This window comes from Megalobrama amblycephala, linkage group LG1 (genome assembly GCF_018812025.1).
Source record: "Megalobrama amblycephala isolate DHTTF-2021 linkage group LG1, ASM1881202v1, whole genome shotgun sequence".
In the NCBI taxonomy this organism is placed as follows: domain Eukaryota; kingdom Metazoa; phylum Chordata; class Actinopteri; order Cypriniformes; family Xenocyprididae; genus Megalobrama; species Megalobrama amblycephala.
In genome coordinates this window covers 27163933-27185316 of record NC_063044.1, presented here as the reverse complement: position 1 = coordinate 27185316, position 21384 = coordinate 27163933, and the positions used below count along the sequence as shown (strand labels likewise).

At 35.0% G+C, this 21384-nt stretch overlaps 1 protein-coding gene across 1 annotated transcript in view; it reads left to right on the top strand.

Moving 5' to 3' along the window:
• Positions 1-21384, top strand: part of baiap2l1b (BAR/IMD domain containing adaptor protein 2 like 1b) — a 73912-nt gene that overhangs the window by 51285 nt on the left and 1243 nt on the right. The window contains exons 11-13 of the mRNA XM_048187124.1: positions 5444-5503; positions 10500-10668; positions 21018-21058. Coding sequence (XP_048043081.1) covers positions 5444-5503; positions 10500-10668; positions 21018-21058 — 270 coding nt within the window. The remainder of the gene's footprint in view (positions 1-5443; positions 5504-10499; positions 10669-21017; positions 21059-21384) is intronic.

Sequence of the window (21384 nt, the reverse complement as noted above, 5' to 3'; positions counted from 1 at the left end):
CCTGAAAAAAGTATCACAGGTTCCAAAAAAATAGTATTCAGTCATATTAGAATGATTTCTGAAAGATTATGTGACACTGAAGACTGAAGTAATGGCTGATGAAAATTCAGCTTTGCATCACAGATATAAATTATATTTTAAAGTATATTAAAATAGAAAACAGTTATTTTAAATTGTAATAATATTTCACAATATTACAGTATTTTCTGTGTTTATGATCAAATGAATGCAGCCTTGATGAACATGAGAGACTTCTTTCAAAAACTTTAAAATGTTTCCAAACTTTTGAGTGGTACTGTAAATAAAATATTGTTTTCATAATTGTTGGAGGCTAAAATTGAAAACAAAATTCGATTAATTGTCCAGCCCTACGATCTATGTGTTTTTAAGAATGATGTGCAGGTGAAGTTTGGCTAGTGAACTGTATCTAGTCAGTCCAGCTCAGATGTGCAGAAGTGGCTCAGGAGCTGGAGAGACCTCATGTGTACACAGCTGCTGGCGCCCAGCTGTGAATAAGAAAACCCAGTTCATTGTGATGTCAATCAAAGCCACGTGAAGTCCTGTTAGAGAGAGCAGACGGGGCGGCAGCTTATCTGAGATGCAGAACACAATCTCCCCACGGACCTGAGGACTTTCAGCAGGTGGAGGAGACGTAATCAGAATAACACAGTTATGGCAGAGAAAATGATCTGAACACACCAGCATTCCTGCCAAAAACTGATGTTGTTGGTTTGAGAGAATGCTACCAGATGGCAAAACAGACAGGGTGTGTTCTGAATGCATTCAGAGCCGCCAGTGCCTTTGCCACAAGAGTCAAGTGAGAAGTTGGAATAGAGTTGGAATAAACTTTCAGGATAAAGACAAGTTGTGCAAATACAATTCAGACTTTGCAGATTGATTTTCCTTTGCCTTCCCAATGAATCCCTCATTTATATCTCTGCAGTACAAGTAAATGCATTTGGTTCTGCGATGGATACGTGATGCACATCCAGTACTTCGATTCTTAGGGCGTTTTCAGACCTGTAGATGAGAGGTCCATCGATAGTGGATTTTACCGATACGATAACTTCGTTGGACAACGCTGATCGTTAACCGATTAATCAACCAATAGTAAATGGATACTGAATGAAAACAAACATAAGACATGCAATAGTGCCAACCTTTATTACAAAAATTGAAAAACAGTACTGAACCATCAAAATGTACTGTACTTTTTAAATATAAAAAATATTGATCATTCATGTTAAGAGAGACAACTTTAAAATGTAAAAATGTATTAGTAAATGTTGAAATTAACAATGAACAATACGTTTATTCACCTCAGTTAATGTTACAAATGGACTCTTATTGTAAAGTGTTACCATTTCATATAAACCCTACGTCATGCTTACAGATGGCCATCTTAAAATATCTACACAATATCCATAGGATTGACATTAGACACATACAGTCAAAGCAAAATTTATTCAGACACCTTGAACATTTCATTCATTAATAGTTTCACTATAATAAAAGAAAATGGTAATAAAATATGACAAGATCTCAGAGTTAAACTGTCTTAAAATCTTAATTATGTCAGATAAAACATGGTCAGGTCAAAGTGTCTGAATAATTTTTGGTTTCAAATTTTTTATCAATTTTACTGCTAGTCCACTGTGAAGAATGTTTGGGTATAATATGTCACAGTTTACTTTATTTAGCTATCCTCACTTACATAAATGAACTACAGTGTCCTGCACCCACTAGTAAAAATATAACCAAAATATCAAAAATGTCTGAATAGTTTTTGGTTTGACTGTATGTATACTCACACTTTATTTACTTCTATTTTAAAGTAACAAAATATATATTACAGTGACAATAAAAAAGAACTCAACTCGCATATGTTTCTGATTTGTTTATATGTTTTTCTCAGCTATGTGAACGTCATTTTGCTTTCTCATGTCACTAGCTTTAAATATGCAAATTCTCTGCATAACGAATGCATAAAAGCAACCAGCTGGATATAAACTAATGCAAATAGATGGTAGCATTCGTGACATTAAACATTTAGGTTGGACTTGCGTGTGTTTTTGTCACAATTTTTTTTTTTTTTTTTTTACTGCTTGAGGTACTAGTAATGTTAGCATCCTCTCAGCCGCGACGGCAAACATACTGCTGTTTTCCACTAATGCAGCATCTAGTCAACAAATTAATTACTTTATAATGATATGAAAACACATACAGTAGTGTCCTGTATACATATCGTTTCGATATTTTAAATCCGCATTTGAAACGTCCCGCTCTGTGAAGCTCACAGCCTCACCTGTCAAAACAAACACCATAAGGCGTCAGTGGTAGTTTTTATTTTGCCTCTAGAGGCCGCTCTCTTACTGTATAATGATAGCAGACTCTTCTCAGCCGCTCCAGCAATGGACGCAACCTAGAAAGACTATATCAATATGGATTTTTTCTGGAACAATCGGTTATTGGGGCCGATTAATCAGCAAAACTCTACTGTATATTTTTTGCTTTGTTCCGAAACAGGGATTAAAATTGTTACAATGTTGCAATTTCTTCTCATTTCGTTTCGCTTTCAAAGGGCAACATTTTCTAAATGGACCAAAATTTGTTAATACAAGTGTGAGTAAATGGACAAATGTATCTTTTTTCATCTCCTGAATTTCCAGTTTCCCAAACATTTATTTTTTTAGCCTTCGCGTGGCACTGTTCCACTGAGCGATTAAAGCCCATCTTTTTGAGACACTCGATAAACACCTTGTAAATGTTATATGTTTTGGACAGTTGTTCTGAAATATGTTTGTCTGACCAAATTTCAATTAGGCAATTCACGTCGTCTTTGCTCCAGGTTAACCCATGATTCATTTTGAGAGGCTTTAGCAAAACAAACATTGCTGCTTTTCACACAATATACATAATTACCATCATGCACTGTGATACAGCCTGGTTCGTTGGTCACTGGGTCGAATTGCTTTTTCACCACAAGCAGATAATACATGATATTGGCCGATAACTGGGAAGCTTCATAGTTAAAGGAATTATTCAGTCATTTACTCGTTTTGGTTCATCTGTAGTGACTCACTTAGTTGTTATATATGTTGGTGGTGTTCTGCGAACTTGTCTGAACCCTATAGGGAATGATACATGAAGTCAGACTTGTCACCTAGCAACCCATTAATATGTGCCAAATTACACGCAAGCACCATTTGCAACATGAGGCATTTTAAAGCACTACGAAGACCTGTTCAGACAAAGTGACTGAGTGCTTCTATTTAAAGAAAACTTCAGACTGATTGACGGTTCTAATTAATAATACATTTGCCAGGTCAATTAAAATGTCCTCTCGTGTTCTTAAATGCCAAGCAGGAAATGGGCTTAAAATCACTGGTGAAACTTTCCAGCTTATGACACTGAATCATGGTTCCTTCACAAGCTCCTCGGGTCTGTTGAATTAAAGTACACACCCAAGCACAGATAGACAAATATTAACATTCTTTACATGGAATATGAACACGAGGGAAGAAGGCCTGTAAGTGAAAGACTGTATTTTTAAAATGCATCTCCTGACAGATAGTTTATACAACATTTACTAGAATGTAAATGAACTGAAAGCTAACAAATGTGGGCTAAAGCCACAAAACTCCACTTCTGATTTCATGTGGTCTTCAAAGGCCTACCGCTACAGCTATTGAAACATTGCTTTTGTAATAAATTCACTGCCTTAAGCCATAAAATTTACAGCAATTACTGACAGACTTTAAATCCCCTGCCCTGCTGTTAATGGTGTTCCCATGACCTTGAATAATCTGTAGGTTATTTAGTTTACTTATTCAGATGTCTTATTGAAGTGTGGTGTTTAGTGTCAATATATCACTAACAAACATGTTGAATGGAACCTAAAAGTGCTTAAATATATATGTTCGACTAGTTGTTCAGATGTTTAGATATTACACTACATTTTTCACCAGAAATGAAGGTTTTTTGTGGTTCATTGAAGCACAGGATTCAAGTGGTTTTGTAACCAATTTGGTTTTGTAAGTTCTTTAAAAATTCAGCACAGATGATCCTTTTAGAGTTCAAAACTTAAATAGCTTCACTGATCAAAGGCTTTAAAACTTTTTTTTTTTTTCAACAAAGCTTTGCTGAAAAAACTTTTGTACACAATCTACTACATGCTTTCTTTCGTCTGATTGATAGTTCATACTATTTTAGCATGTAAAAGGCCCTTTAGTATAGTTGTAAAAACATTTTCAGGTCTTTCAGGTCGAGGTTCAAGTTTTGTTTTGCTGTGAAATCTTTACTGATTTTAAAAATGTAAACAATATCAATAGATGCTAACAATATAAACAATAATATTTTAAACTCTCAATAGTACCACCTCAGTTGAGGTTCCAAGCGAGCCGTACCTATATTAAAATGTGATGTGTAAACACTGCAGATCACGGATTGGTCAGAGAGAATCGTCACTACCAGCATCATTGGATTTGAAACACAAGACACCAAACCTGCTAGATTTAAATAGTCAGTAACACACAGCAATATCATTTGTTTGCATGATTTTTTTAAACAACTTGCTTTAAACGACTGTTGCACACAACTTGAAAAAAGAAAAGGCTGTATCGTGGATCAGTTATCATCACAGCAAATGGTTTATTAGGCTGCTGTCACTTTAAGACCTGCCGCTGCTGCACATGATGCGGATCTGACGCGCATTTCATTTTCTCACAATCCTTTAAGTTCATTTAAGGCGTTATTTAACTCATTTAAGACTGCTCTTATGAGGATACTCAACAAAACAGGCATTTTGGCATAATTCTGTGTGTTATTGTTTGTTCAAGTGCGAAAGTGTGTCTTTTTTTTAGATTTTGTCTAAAGGTTTAATGAAATGTTCCATTAAAAAATGAATGAATTAATTAAAAACGATTAAATTATATGTCAGATTTACAGTGTTAACATAATCCAGTCTCTGCTGGTACACTTGATCAGAAAGTAGTGCCACAACTGTATGTTCAGAGTCTATATAAAACTCCATACAAGATGATATTTGTCTTTCCCCATGCCTTTCAGGGGTGGAGGTGATTTTAGTACCTGAGTTTCCCATCAATATTTACATTCCTTCAGTTTATAAGAACATAAACTCCTGAGGCGAACGCTCACACCAAGACAAATACTGGCACTGTAAAGACCAGTTATGTGCATTTGATGTCGACTGTCACCTTCACACCTCCTCACGTTCAGATGACGGCCCTCCACTTAGATTTCCTTTCTGAGAATGCAGTGTAACTCTCCATGTACAAATTGCTTTCAAAATGCTTTATGTCCCAGACTGTGTTCAGTACACACGGAGCGGACATTATAACAGACATTTATCCAGGCCCAGATAAAAGCATCCGCTCTGTTTTTCCATGTAAGTGATTTGTGCTGTCTGTGTGTGTTTTTACAGGCGGGGCTGGTTTCCATCATCTTACTGTCGTGCATACACAGAGCCAGCTGTAAATAACAGGTAATCAGATACCACACACACACTAACACGGTTCTTTGTTGTCCTGATTAGCTCTGATACTGATCGCTGCGCCTCTGAAGAGATGGAAACACAAGCTTCACAGCAGTCAAGCCCTATTTTAAGACTTTTACAGCCTTTATCTCAAAAACCACATCCTCTGATATTAGATTCTTTCTCTATTGCATGGATCAACAAAAGGCGGGAAATAAGCTTGAAAAAAAAAAAAGAAAGAAAAAGTGGTGTGTCTCGCTAAACCATTGTTTTCAAACAGGTTTCCTGAACACTCCCCATATATCCACTTGAACAAGCTGTTAGTACTGACTAGGGTTGCAAAGGGGTGGAAAGTTTCCAGTAAATTTCATGGGGAACTTAACTAATTTTGGAAATATTCCAATTACTTGGAGATTTTGGGAAATGTATATAAATGTATAATATTTATATAAAATGTATCATATAAAAACAAATCTAAACATTTTTTTGAAATAAGTTATTTTTCACATTCAATTAATTCTGATTTAGAAATATGTAAAATATATTTTTATTGCAGCAATTGTTATGTGTTATTTATTTCATTGTCACATGATTCTACGGAAATCATTCTAATATGCTGATTTGATACTTGATAGTTATCAATGTTGGAAACTTTGAAACTTTTTCAGTTGTGCTGCTGAATATTTTTTTGGAACCTGTAACACTATTTTCAGGATTCACTGATTAATAAAAGTTAAAAAGAACATAATTTATTCAAAATAGAAATCTTTTCTAACAATATCACTGTAATATCACTTTTTTATCAATTTCACACATCCTTGCTAAATAAAAGTATTCATGTCTTTCAAAAAAATAAAATTTTGAACGGTTGTGTATATTGTTATATTGTTTCAAAATATTTCTATTTGAAAAAAAAAATGCTTTTCTTTCACTTTTTATTCATCAGAGAATCCTGAAAAAATATCCCAGGTTATAAAAAATATTAAGCAGTATTTAATATTAAGCATATTAAACTGTTTCCAACATTGATAAATGAGTATCAAATTAGCATGTTAGAATGATTTCTGAAGGATCATGTGACACTGAAGACTGGAGAAATGATGCTGAAAATTCAGCTTTGATCACAGAAATAAATTATATTTTAATGTTTATTAAAATAGAAAACCATTATTTTAAATTATAGTTATATTTCACAATATTATGTATTTTTGATCAAATGTGAATGTTATGGACTGGGGGAATGCACAGTGCGTGTAGGGGGTGTGGCCTCAATAGCCCTGCAGTGCCGTGTGAATGTGATTGAGAAATGTGCAGGGTAAAAATTCAACTAAAATTGCATTAAATATGGTGGTTTTAACCAAAATAATGCTGCAGGATGTTTTTTTTTCAACTACATTCAAGTACCCTGTTATAGGCTAACCTGCAATTTTGCAAATTCCCTGTTTAATTAATTCCCATGGAAAGTTTCCAGCTTTGAAAATTCCTGGAATTTTGCAACCCTAGTCCTGACCCAAGCTCACAACATTGGTTGAGTTAATGCAGTATTGCTTTGAAGGGATAAAACTTTAAAGGGATAGTCCACCCAAAAAATAAAATTCTGTCATTTACTCGCCTTGATGCTGTTTCAAAAACAAAAGAAAGTATTCTGAAGAATGTTGGTAACCAAACCCATTTCGGTTCCCATTGACTTCCATTGAATGGCCCAAAAATATAATAGAAGTCAATGGGAACCGAAAATGTTTGATTACCAACATTCTTCAAAATATCGTCTCTTGTGTTCGACAGGTACAGATATGATACCTCAACATTTACTTATCGACAGATATGAGGGTGATTAAATGATGACAGAATTTTCTGTCCCTTTAATTGTTGATTCAATGTTGGTTAAATTATTTGGTCAACATCATTAATTGCAGATTTTCCGCACTCTCTGACTGTCATGCGGTCGGCAGAGAGTGAAACACTAGAAATAGGCTTACCCAGACTGACCCAGGCGTGCTTTATAAGACTTCTAATCCCTTGTGCTCTTTCCCGCTGATGTTGTTCACAGTGTGTGAGGTCAGATCATGCACCTATCTCAGCTGATGTTTGCTTGAAGAACACAAGACTTGATGCTTTCTGATGTCAAATGAAATCCTATACTATTGGACCCTGAGGGGTCCCTGTAATGCCTGATCAAAAAGCCTTTTGTGTTGCAGCAAACACTGAGTGCACCAAATTCAGTTAGCTGATTATGAATGGTAACGTGTTGGACGGCCTGTGCTAGCTCATCATTTAGCTTAATACTGCGTGTGTAGTTTCCAGGCTTGGAAAAGTCAGAAATTTCAAAACTATAATATATATATATATATATATCATAGATTTTCTGAATGAATACAATATACAATTTTTGTCAAAGAAAGTGTAAGAAATGAATAGTTTTATTCAGCAAGGATGCATTAAACTGATCAAAAGTGAGAGTAAAGACATTTAAACATTACAAAACATTTCTGTTTCAAATTAAACTTTCTATTCATCAAAGAATCCTGAAAATAAATGTATCTCAGTTCCCACGAAAAATATGAAGCAGCACAACTGCTTTCAACACTGATAATAATCAGAAATGTTTCTTGAGCATCAAATCATCATATCAGAATGATTTCTGAAGGATCATGTGATACTGAAGATCATGTGACTCAGGAATAAATTACATTTTAACATATATTACAATAGAAATCGGATAATTAAAATTTTAATAATAATATTTCACAATATTTCTGTTTTTACTGTATTTTTGATCAAATATATGCAGCTTTGGTGAGTAGAAGAGACTTCTTTCAAAAACACAAACTTTTGAACAGTAAAGTAATGCTTTTTTTGTTTGAGGAAATGGGATCATCATGTTTTGGAATAGTATGCATTAAATAATTTAGCTGAATTAAGCTGTGTGTGTATTGGTTTATGGTTTGGGAATCACTGGTTCAGGGGGTTGAGGAGATTTCCCTTGATACCACCCAAGGCTTATAACTATGTGTTCACTATAGAGGGTATGCATTGACGTCACTTTCCCGCCTGAGCGCGCCCCATCAGCTGGACTGAGTGGCAAAAGAGCTGATGCATGACTGGATTTAATAGGGGAAACTGCGAAAACGCGAGTAAAACAAATTATTAAACTAAAGGCTGAACTCGATAGTGTTCCTGTTACAACTTGCCAAAGATCCAGTAATCCATGGATATTAAAGGATTAGTTCACTTTTAAATAAACTTTTCCTGATAATTTACTCACCCCCATGTCATCCAAGATGTCCATGTCTTTCTTTCTTCAGTCGAAAAGAAATTAAAGTTTTTGATGAAAACATTCCAGGATTTTTCTCCTTATAGTAGACTTGAATGGGCACCAAACGATTGAACATCAAAATTAGTTTCACTGCAGCTTCAAATTGTTCTACACGATCCCAGATGAGAAATAAGGATCTTATCTGGAGAAACCATTGCTCATTTTCTGAAAAAAATTATATAAGTTTTAACCATAAATGCTCATCTTGAACTAGCTCTCTTCTTCTTCTCTATTTGAATTCCAGCAGTGTATATGCTGCTAAGTGTATTACTGACCTCCACAGGTCAATGTTTGAACTAAATTGTCATATACAATATTCTAGTGCAAGTATATAACAACTAGTTCAAACTTTGACCTGTGGAGGGCAGTAATACTCTTAGCAGTGTCTACACTGCTGGAATTCAAATAGAGAAGAAGAAGAGAGCTAGTTCAAGATGAGCATTTATGGTTAAAACTTATATAATTTTTTTCAGAAAATGAGCGATGGTTTCTCCAGATAAGACCCTTATTTCTCATCTGGGATCGTGTAGAACAATTTGAAGCTGCAGTGAAACTAATTTTGACCTTCAACTGTTTGGTGCCCATTCAAGTCTACTATATGGAAAAAAATCCTGGAATGTTTTCATCAAAAACCTTAATTTCTTTTTGGCTGAAGAAAGAAAGACATGAACATCTTGGATGACATGGAGGTGAGTAAATTATCAGGAAAAGTTTATTTAAAAGTGAACTAATCCTTTAACATGCAGCCAGGAATCATGTTTCCAGACATTTATATGTGCCCGATTTCAACACTAGGGAAATTTGCCTTTGAACGCTTTGTATAAATACAATAGGTAGGTCTAAATCCGGGTGATCACTTATATCAATGTTATATATCATACAGTCCTAAAACTATAGTTTTTGTCAGTGTTACAATAATATAAGATGGTAAATATTTAATTGATGTGTTGTCAATACAATATATAACAATACGATATATAGGATATGATTGAATTTTATGTCATCGTTCAACAAATATCATTACCACCGCTCCCTATACACAGTGTATGTGTGATCATGATTTAGAAAGCAAAAGTAAAAAGCGAGTGTGCGTTCAAACGCGTTTGCAATACCCCGCATATTGATAGCAGCTCCCTCGCGAATTCTAACAATCAATATATTTACTCAACTATTTAATTGCGAGAGAATGCAAAAGCATTGAAATATATTTTTTCCTCCCATCTTATATTATTTTCCATTAACGTGCCTTTAGGGGCTCCATAGAATTTCCTTTCCGAAACATAGTATTCGGCTAATACTCGCACTTTTCTTACACATAATACTAACTGCAAATCCAGGTTTCGCTGCCTGGAGTCCAGTTGTTTCTGTGAATTCCAGCGATCAATTTAATTCTTTTTTCTGTAGCTTTCAGCAGTCGGTAAAAATATACCTCCGATTTCTTGTCAAATCTATTTGTACGGTCAATCGCAAAGCTCTTTCCCGTTTTGAATGTGTTTTGTGTGTTTTTCGCGGCATTCACACTGGAAACCATTGCTGCCACTCAGTCTTTTTGCCATTCGCTTTTCAGTCACTCCAGCCGACGGTGACGGCACATGCATACGCTCTATATGTTATTTGTAAGAGTAATAAATGCAGAATAAATAAAGCATGAGATCAGTGTTCTGATGGTGATGTGATTGTGTGTTGTAGTTTTGTTGGAAACCCTTCGATGCGCAGTAAGAGCGTGGCCAACCTCATGCATCAGGAACCAGAGGACAACATGATGGTTCTGCCTCCAGCGGACTACAGCGATTCGCCCGCCAGGAGAAACTCCACCAAGAGTCTGACGCAGACATACACCCCATACACTGAGAACTCGGTCAGTCTTCTTCATCTTCCTCCTCATCTCTCCCCCCTTTACACATACCGAATGCTGCTTGGGCTGTATTCTCATCACTTTAGTCTGTTCAGATTATGGCTGATCTTTGTTTGACTTATGATTGTCATCTCACAGGTGATAAAATAGACCCATTTACTTACATTAAACTGTATCATAGAGGTAAATAACCTCCCAGGACACATAGCAACACCTTGGTATCATAGCGGTGAGTTTTACAATGGCAAGCATCAAAAAGCTCCAATTTAAGCTCCAAATGCTGTTAGTTTTAGGACAAGCTGTGTTTATTTAATTTAGCCCAGAACAACTGAAGCTCATGTGAAGTCTTCTCAGGTATAGTGTGGGTATAAATGTGTCTCAGTCAGCGTCTAGGCCGTGCCGTGACGTGTATACAGTCGCAGTCCTTGTTGTCTGAGTGGATCAGAGGATCAGGATCACTTTAAAGAGGATTTCCGGTGGAGAAAAGCTAAATCCAAACTGCTCACATAGACGAGTGTCACCTTAGTGACAACAGTGAATTAAACAAAATCTACCCTTTCAAACTCACCAAATCTCACCGTTTATTTTAGCATGTTTGATTTCTGCCTAAAAAGCTAAATAGGATTCCCTTATAATTGCACACTGTTCAACCTCATGAGACTGAGTCGTTGTTGATCAGATGTAGCTGACAGATCAAATTACAAATTGTAATAGGAGTGGGAGATAGGACAGTATGAGTAATGCAATTCACTTATTTTTGCTGGAAATTCAACCCCTAATGTATTTATTACATAACCATGTAGTAACATCTACGTGGTTATGTTATGTAATATATACAGTACATTTATTAATAATTGAAATACTAAATCATTTAATTAAATATTGAAGAAACGAAAGAGACTTCCAGCATCTTTTTTTCTAACTTAAAGGCTACAAACCCAAAGATAAGATTATTCATAATAAATAAATGATATGTCTGACACGAGCAAAACCAGCTTCACATTATAAAGCACATGCAGTCTGCATTCACTTTTCTACATTCATTATTGATTTTACACTTTACAGCAGATCAAATCCTTGATTAATATTGACATTTAATTCAAATGTTCACTTAATCTTTAATATTTGGTCACTTCTTTGCAATAGAAATGCTACAGACACTGCAATTTCTTGAACAAGAACACGTGGACATCAAAACATGCGCAAACTCAGAGCGAGGGTTTAAACTTTCATTTTGAAATTGCGATGAGCAGTTTGCATATTTAGAAACATATTGATGTATTCTCCTGTGTTTGGGATAGTTTTATCAAAGATTTACCTTACAAATCTTGTGAAATGGTGCACATTGTGTTCCCAGATGAATGTTACAAGCAACACAAACTCACAGCATATGCAGAGATGGAGTTTGAGACGCTCCACGCATGTAAATGATAACCGTTTGTGTGGAGAAGCATTTACTGTGAATGGAGCCGCTCTGAGACGCATGTAACCTGCACGCATGTGTAATTAAATATTTAATTAAAAAGAATTAAAGCACATATATATTAAACCTGCATCTAATTAAATCGCTGCCTTTGTGAATTCACAATAGCACTATGCTATTGTATGGTTTTTAAATGGTTTAATACATCGTGCAGCCTTAATGGGTTAGTTCTCCCAAAAATGAAAATTCTGTCATTAATTACACCCTCATGTTGTTCTACACCCGTAAGACCTTCGTTCATCTTCAGAACACAAATTAAGATATTTTTGATGAAATCCGATGGCTCAGTGAGGCCTGCATTGACAGCAAAATAATTAACACTTTCAGATGCCCAGAAAGCTACTAAAGACATATTTAAAACAGTTCATGTGACTACAGTGGTTCATACGGAAGAGGATTAGGGCCAAGCAATAATAAAAAAATAAAACCATCTCGAGATTAAAGTTGTTAAATTTCGAGAAAAAAGTCTAAATAAAATGTTGAGAATAAAGTCATTAAATTACGAGAAAAAAGTCATTAAATTTCAAGAAAAAAGTCGAAATAAAATGTTGAGAATAAACTCATTAAATTACGAGAAAAAAGTTGTTAAATTTCGAGAAAAAAGTCGAGATAAAATGTTGAGAATAAACTCGTTAAATTACGAGAAAAAAAAGTTGTTAAATTACGAGAACAAATTCGTTAAATTATGAGAAAAATGTTGCTAAATTTCGAGAAAAAAGTCTAGATAAAATGTTGAGAATAAACTCATTAAATTATGAGAATAAAGTCATTAAATTACGAGAAAAAAGTTGTAGTAATTTAACGACTTTTTTCTCGAACTTTAACGAGTTTTTTCTCGAAATTTATTTTTTATTTTTTTATTATTGCTTGGCCCTAATCCTCTTCTGTAGGTTCAACATTAATATTATGAAGTGATGAGAATACTTTTTGTGCACCAAAAAAACAAAATAATGACTTTATTCAACGATATCTAGTGATGGACGATTTCAAAACACTGCTTCATGAATCCTCAAAGCTTTACCAATCTTTTGTTTTGAATCAGAGGTTCGGAACGCATATCAAACTGCCCCCCTAGTGGTGAACCATTGAAATTTCGAAACACTTATCACGTAACGAAGCCTCATTTACTGAAATCACATGACTTTGGCAGTTTGATACGCGCTCCGAACCACTGATTCGAAACAAAAGCTTGGTAAAGCTTTGAAGCTTCATGAAGCAGTGTTTTGAAATCACCCATCACTAGACATCGTTGAATAAAGTTGTTATTTTGTTTTTTTGGCACGCAAAAAGTATTCTCATCACTTCATAACATTAAGGTTGAACCACTGTAGTCACATGAACTGTTTTAAATATGTCTTTAGTAGCTTTCTGGGCATCTGAAAGTGTTAATGATCTTGCTGTCAATGCAGGCCTCACTGAGCCATCGGATTTCATCAAAAATATCTTAATTTGTGTTCTGAAGATGAACGAAGGTCTTACAGGTGCCGGTCTTTTTTTTTGGTGAACCTCCCCTTTAAGAAAACTCTTTAATGGATTCTTGTCCGTGGAATGCGCCACTTCCAGTATTTTGCCAGTTACTCGACATGGATAAATTGCATTCGAGGATTTTTTTAAAACTGAGTACTCAAATTTAATCAAGGAATCATGACAGCCCTATTAATTTCTTAATACAAAATCGCATCTTTTGAATATGCAGCTAATGTATGTGGTTTTTAACATGTCAAGATATCCTAAAACATGGTAGCCCGTGTTATTTGCATGCATGCAAACACATGAGGCAGAACTGTGGGCTGGGACACATTCCTACCAATGCATGTAAATGATGGTATTTTGCCTATTCCCAGAAGACCCTGTGTTGTGTTGCGCCCACAGCGGTTTCATCGAGCAGCCTGTTATCATCAAGCAACGCAATACCAGAACTACGTAATGTCACGGTCCACGTCTATTGTATTATACTCATGCTAATTTTAGTGGTAGGGCTGGTCTGATGAGACACATGATCTCATTCCAGGTGCTCATTTAATGAGGTCTAATGACTCTGAAAGAGTCACCTAGCTGTGTAGCATTATTTGTTTGGAGGAAGCCCTGATTTGTGATATTTGTGGGGTGCGGGTGTCAATGGCCAGGCTGTGAAAGTGGATACTCCTCTCTCTGGACGCGGTGAAATATTCATCGCTCACCAAATCCTCCAGTGAGCCCCGGCCTCCCGTCACACACACGCATCCGGGCCACGGCTCAACCTTTCCGATGGAATTCCACACGGACTTCAACCTGAAACCCGCTCCAGGGTTCCAAAGCGCTCGCAGATCCACCCATTCATTTACCCCGTCGGCACCAGCGCCTGCGGCTCACCTCCTGATATTGTACACACAATAGACGTGCCGGAGCCAGATCCGTAGGTGTGAAGCCCTGTTGTTCGGCACCTGTCCTCCCTGCTGAGGGTTGGCTCATCGCTGTGGCGAACGAGGGACTCGTGCCATGCAATTACTCAAGCCAAGCTCATCTCTCCGCCCTGGAAAGCCGGGGTAAACACGGCTCCCTGTATTAGTAGATGTCAAACAGGAAAGGAGATCTTCCTGTTGAAGTGAAGCTGAGGCTGTATTTTTCCACACACAAAATGTTTTATCGGTGCAGGTCAGAGGTGGGCGAGGACGCGTCTTGAACGCTCACGGTTGAAGGCATTGTGTGAAAAATGCTCCCTACCTGGTTTTCTGTGTGTGAAAGAGAAAAAGAAAACAGCAGAGACTGATGCAAGACTGACAATAGATGTGAATCTCAAAAGAATGCAAATAGTGACACTGTAGCCATGAAAGAGCCTGTGACACTGACATCAGAAAGCCTTACTGTATAAAAAGTAGCGTCTAACCAGATTACGGCCATTTATATGCCAATGTTGATGTCAGAGACGAGATCTTGCTGATATCTGGAGTGAATATGCACAGCTGGATGATTGCAGTGGACTAATATGATGCCAGATGCCCACTAAGTGAATCAAGAGGCATCTCTTGCCTGTGTACAGTTACTGCGGTTCTCAGCTGCCCTCTGCTGGAGACTCAGATTTCAGTTCTGACTATTATCACTATAGCACAAGTATTGCCGTTACTCATACTTAAGGTTATGCATTTCAGCAAGCCACTTAAATTAATCTTGCGCTGTTTGAGCTACGAACATGAATGATGCCTCACATTGTGTGGCTTGTCAGAGATGTGTTGATCAGACTTGAGATTTTCATCTGGAGAACAATAAAATGAGCAAAATATTCCACAGACAACAAAGGAGAGACTGAAGTTAAAGCTGTGTGAAATCTAATTAAGAAAAATTGCCATTTAAAATGATTTAATACATTTTTTTAAAGCTCCATATTTGCTGTGCTGCTCGTCGAGCTGCTTAATTTATATATTAAAATAACTTTAATAATAATAATGAATAATATTTTTATTACTAAATAAAAATATTATACAAAATAGGTAACACTACCATTGTGATATTTTACTGTAAAATAAAAAATAGAGTATTTAATAAAAAATAATTTTAAAATATTTACGGCTGTCTTAATTATTTCATTTTCAATCGGAAACCATTTAATTGTGAGTTCATTTAAAACAAAACAAAACAAAAACATTTTTTAAAGCTCCAGATTTGCTGTGCTGCTTTGTAGAGCTGCTTAATTTATATATTAATATAACTATAATAATAATTAATATTATTATTATTATTAGTAGTAGTAGTAGTAGTAGTAGTAGTAATAATAAATAATAATAATAATAATAATTATTATTATTATTATTATTATTATTATTTATTTATTTATTATTTACTAATCTATTTTTCATTTTACAGAAATATTACAAAATAAGGACCACTACTATTGTAATATTTCTGTAAAATGAAAAATAGAGCATTTAATAAAACATAATACAAAAATAAGTTTATTTGACAGTATAACTGTAAAATAAAACTTATTTTGTATTGTTTTTTTTTATTAAAAATTCCTTATATTAAAATGTTTGGCTGTCTTAATTATTTTATATATATATATATATATATATATATATATATATATATATATATATATATATATAATTACTAAATATAAATATTAAACAAAATAAGGAACACTACTATTGTAATATTTCACTGTAAAATAAAAAATAGAGTATTTAATAAAAAATAATAAATATAATAGTTTTATTTTATAGTATAACTGTAAAATAATAAATATAATAAGTCTATTTTATAGTATAACTGTAAAATAAACTTTTTTTGTATTATGTTTTATTACTTTATTACTTATAAATAAATTACTAATACTACATTTTTGTCTCTCTTAATTATTATTTTTTAATCAGAAACCATTTAATTGTGAATGTATTTAAAACAAAAAATTGTGATTTCATGTTTTTTTAAAGCTCCAGATTTCCTGTCCTTGTTTGTAGGGTTGCTTGATTTGGCCAGGAATTTTGTGATTTATATCAATATGACAGTAGTAATAATAATAATAATTATTATTATTATTATTATTATTATTATTATTATTATTCGTATTACTAAATAAAATATTAAACAAAATAAACAACACTACTATTGTAAAATTTCACTGTAAAATGAAAAATAGAGTATTTAATAAAAAATAATACAAAAATAAGTGTATTCTCTTTTGTGATGAACTTATAAACAGTGGTGTAGTCGGGGCCATACGCACGTATACTCCATATACTTACATTTTGCCCAGGGCTGTTTGCATATTACGACTTCCAAGGATCAGAATTTGCGTATACCCACTTTTATTGTTTTGCGTCAAAAGTCCATAATCTATTGTCATGTTATAATAGTACACCACTTCTATTTTTAGGATTACACCACTGCTGACTCCAAAGGAGTCAGAATTATCATTGAGAAGACATAAACCTGGACTAGACATGTAATCAGTTTGTAGTAAGGAGGACAAAACAAAGTTTACATAATTCCATAGGTTGAAAACAGTTGGACACTCCCTAAACATGTGAAGAATACCTGATGATACAGTGTTACAGATATGGCAGTTGTAAGTTTCATTTTGAACCTCTTGTAAGGGGTTATGCATGCTCTATGGACGACTTTAAAATGGATAAGACAAGTTTTTGGAAGTTAAAATGAGATCAAATAATTTAGTTTTTTCAAATTTAGATTTAATAGAAATAGGCTTTCGTTAAGTTTACTTTATATTAAAGAAACGGATGACTGACCAGAGGATGGTGAGATCCAATCCGTGGGTGGACTCTTTTGACTTCAGTCAGACAACAACCACCCAGAACCGCAATGTTTTAATCTGTATGCTTTTAAATTTGCATCTTGTGATATTCTGAGTATTGTTTTGTTTATTGATACTACCTCTTATGCATGTGTTTGCATATGTATGTGACAGCGGCTGAGAAATAAATTTGCACGCAAAATGCTAGACAGCATTTACAGCCTATGAAAGACTCCCTTTTTGCACTTTCAGTTTTCTGCACACATACCCGATGACAGTAATCAGATCGTGTCTGCTTTAATACCCGTCACAACGTCACACGGCTTTAACGTACTCGTGTTTCCAGCAGGACTAGATTCCAGACCTTGTGTGCTCAGCTCTTCCTGTTAGACATCAAACCTGAATGACTTCTGGATGCAGGAACGTCTGACCTTCTGCACTTTCTTTTATTGATGTTTCAGACAGATTGAAGGAAGCTTCTCATCATATAATCAGACTGAGTTTTACTAATTGTGCTCGGAGTAGCGCCCTACCATACTTCTCAGACTATTTCTGCAGTATATTGGATGTATACTGCACATTATGATAAAATTCTGTATGTGTGGGATACATAAATGTTCTACATTTGCCAAAATGTGCTATGTATAACCAAAGCGCACAGCCAGGGTTCCCAATCTTTTTCAGAGATCATTCAAAATTCATTATGACGGGAATAAAAGACTAGGATCACAGATTCAATGGCTAAAGTAATATATTCCAGAAGTTAAAAAAAAAAAAAAACATATAGTTTGTTTTTAATTCATTATATATTATTGACGGTATTTGGAAAGCACACTATTTATATTCATCTTAATTTATTTTATAGCATATTTATATATTATATTGATAAACTACTTAATAAAATAATCCAAACAATCATATAAGTAATAATCTAATAAATTATTATAATATAAACAAACAAGATATCACAGTTGTACGGTGAGTTTTGTCATGGACACAACATATCAACTCGTAGGAACGTGATATGTTGTGGCCATGAGATATTAATTCATGGGAATGTGGTAAGTCGTAGCCACGAGAAATATATTTCGAGGTAACGAGGTCCTTATGACATGGCCTCGAGATCCTAATAATACAAATAAATATTATTATAGGCCTATCCATTTCTGATAATTCCAGGTTGCTATGGTCGCACAGGTCGTTTAAGCATTTAACTCGTGGCCATGAGAAATTATGTCGTTCCCTCAACATGACCGTGGCCATGATTTATCACGTTCCCACGAGTTAATATGTCGTGGCCACGACAAAACTAAGTGAACCGAACATCTCCCCTCCCGGTCACCGTACAATTGCATAAATAATGCTATGGCAGCAAATAACGGTCTTAACGAGTTCTTCTTTCAAACGATTCATTCAAAACGCTTATTGATTTACAAAAGAATCAAATGATGCTCTGTGTGGACGGGTCATTGAATCACTTTCTCAAATGATTTATTCAAAAATTCAAAAAGGACAAAAGACAAACAAAAGACAATTTTTTGTCTAAAATGTAAGTAACTTCTTGTTTAATGTTGCAGAAAGTCAATATCAGATCAGTCATGTAGCCTACTATTATATTACTGTAGATCAGTGGTCGCCAACCCGTCGATCGCGATCGACTGGTCGATCTTTATCACTGTTCCAGTAGCTCGCGAAAATAACAGAAATATGAGTACAAAAATACATTACATTTCTCCAGTCTTTGTATTGTATTTTTGTATTTAGTTTTATGTTATTTTCTGGAGCTACTGGGACAGACAGATAAAGGTAACGTTAAATAGCCCACATTATGTCTGAGTCTGTAAAAGGCCGTTAACACGAGGCCAGAGACGCTGAAGACGGATGCGAAGAGGAGAATATTCTGTAGCAGGCAGAGCAGCTCACTGTTCATGATGCTCGAAATATAGGAAGAAAATATAAATATTGAATTGGGGGTGAGGGATTATGAATTCATCTCTAAAAGGAGATCAGTCTTCAGGAAGATTTCGATGGCAATGGCATTTTATTTTCCTCTTACCTCCGAATAAAGTAGCTAATTATTAGCGCATTTCAGCTTTGTTTACAGCGGTAACCAAGGAAACGCTGTATCACTGCTGCTCCATAAGCGCCACCTGCTGTCAGAGAGTGAATCTGCGTCTCATTCAGCCTGCTGTTTTTGTTTCATGCTTTTTTTTGTGTGTGTAGCATTTATAATTTCACAAAGATACAGTCAGACCATTCTGTTTTTGCTTTAAATCTTGAAATTAAATCTAATTCAAATAAAAAACAACTGCTCATGCAACGTGCGTAGCATCTTTGTTTGGATTGTGATTAAAAAGCAGTGGTTCCCTCTAATTTGAAATGGCTATGTATTTTTGTTTATTATAATAATATTAATAATAAATATTTGCAACCAGTATCAGAATCGGCCAATTTGCTTGTAAAAATAAATAAATAAATCAGAATCTACATTGACCACGAAAAAAATACTAAATTCTATCTGGGCTGTCTTTTTCTATCAAGTAGATCTTGTCTTTCAAAAAGGTCGAGGTCAGGGATCTTGGGCTTAAAAAGGTTGGTGACCACTGCTGTAGATGATACAGTATAACACAAACAGGACTGAGTCATTGAATAATGATCCAAGTCTTTGCCTAAGCCTCACGTTTGTGCTGCGTGAAAAGTGAATGAATCGCTGAATGTGTGATTCACTGTGTGTTACGTCAACGGCTCATTTTGACTTCCCATATGGTTCAGAAATAAATAAAACTAGGGGGACTACATGAAAGGATTACTATGAAAAACTATTTATTATGGGGATGAAAGAAGTTTCAATAAGACTTTACATATCGATTTGCTACACCTTATCGGGCTGTCATGCGTGCCGAGCCCTTGCATATACCATATCAAAATTATTTGTTTAATAAATATTAACAAGTTTAGATAGGCCTACCTACATTCACTGCAAACATTCATGCACTTCATTCCTAGCTCCTTCAAGTGCAACCGCCAACACAAGAAAGCATCACTACGTCACAGTGTGATTAAACGGCGTAATTAAAATACTTCTCGTGTCAAAACTCAGCGGTTCAGAACATAGCGCTTTCTGCTAAAAGCGTTAATTGTTTTGGATTAATTGTAAACTGCTTGTTCTTCAATGAACAAGAGCATTTTTTAAACAAAGAATTTTCCAGGACATTTGATTCTTTCTCTCATTTTCCATGTGAACCCTGCACTGTGTGCAGTACTGTATCCCACAATGTAGTGCGCTCAACTTGACCTTCCATTTGCAGTGCGATTAAAGGAACTAGAAGCAATTAATCAAATTTCATGCTGCTTAAACTTCCAAAAAATAAATAAATAAATAACTGTATGCCACTTGCTGAATTAAACATGGAACATAATAAGGTCAAGTAACAAGTACAACTTGTATTGTTGCATACTCATTGCAGTACTGCTGGTGTGAGTGTCCGTTTCTCAGACTGCTGTGCCCTATTCACAGCTCTTAAATGTCTTATTTTTGGCTATTCACCCTCCTGTGGTACCTGGCTGCTTGTCACCGAGCTCATCGATTGCTGTCTACTCTGTAGATGTGTGACTTGTCCTGCTCTTTGTTTCCTGTAGGTCCCTCTGTCAAACGGGCTGCCAAAGCATCCTTTCCTAGGGTGAGTATTAATGGATCATGTTTGTTGTCTGTCCTCAATGCTTGCAATGTGACTGATCAACTAGTGAATCGATATGAAATTAATTTTGACAGTGATCCATTCAGTTTCATTTAGTCGAGAGCAGCTACACAGGCTTAAAACGTTTTGCTTTTGAATTTATATTTAGACATTATGAATCACTATTATAAAATATCAACTCATCAAGAAATCAATTTTTGTTGAAAGTTTGGCACTTTTTTGTACTAAAGTATGAAGTAGGAAAAGTCTCATGAAAAACAAAAACTTAGCACAGTTGTTTTGCACAGAAAAGCACAATTCACAGTTTC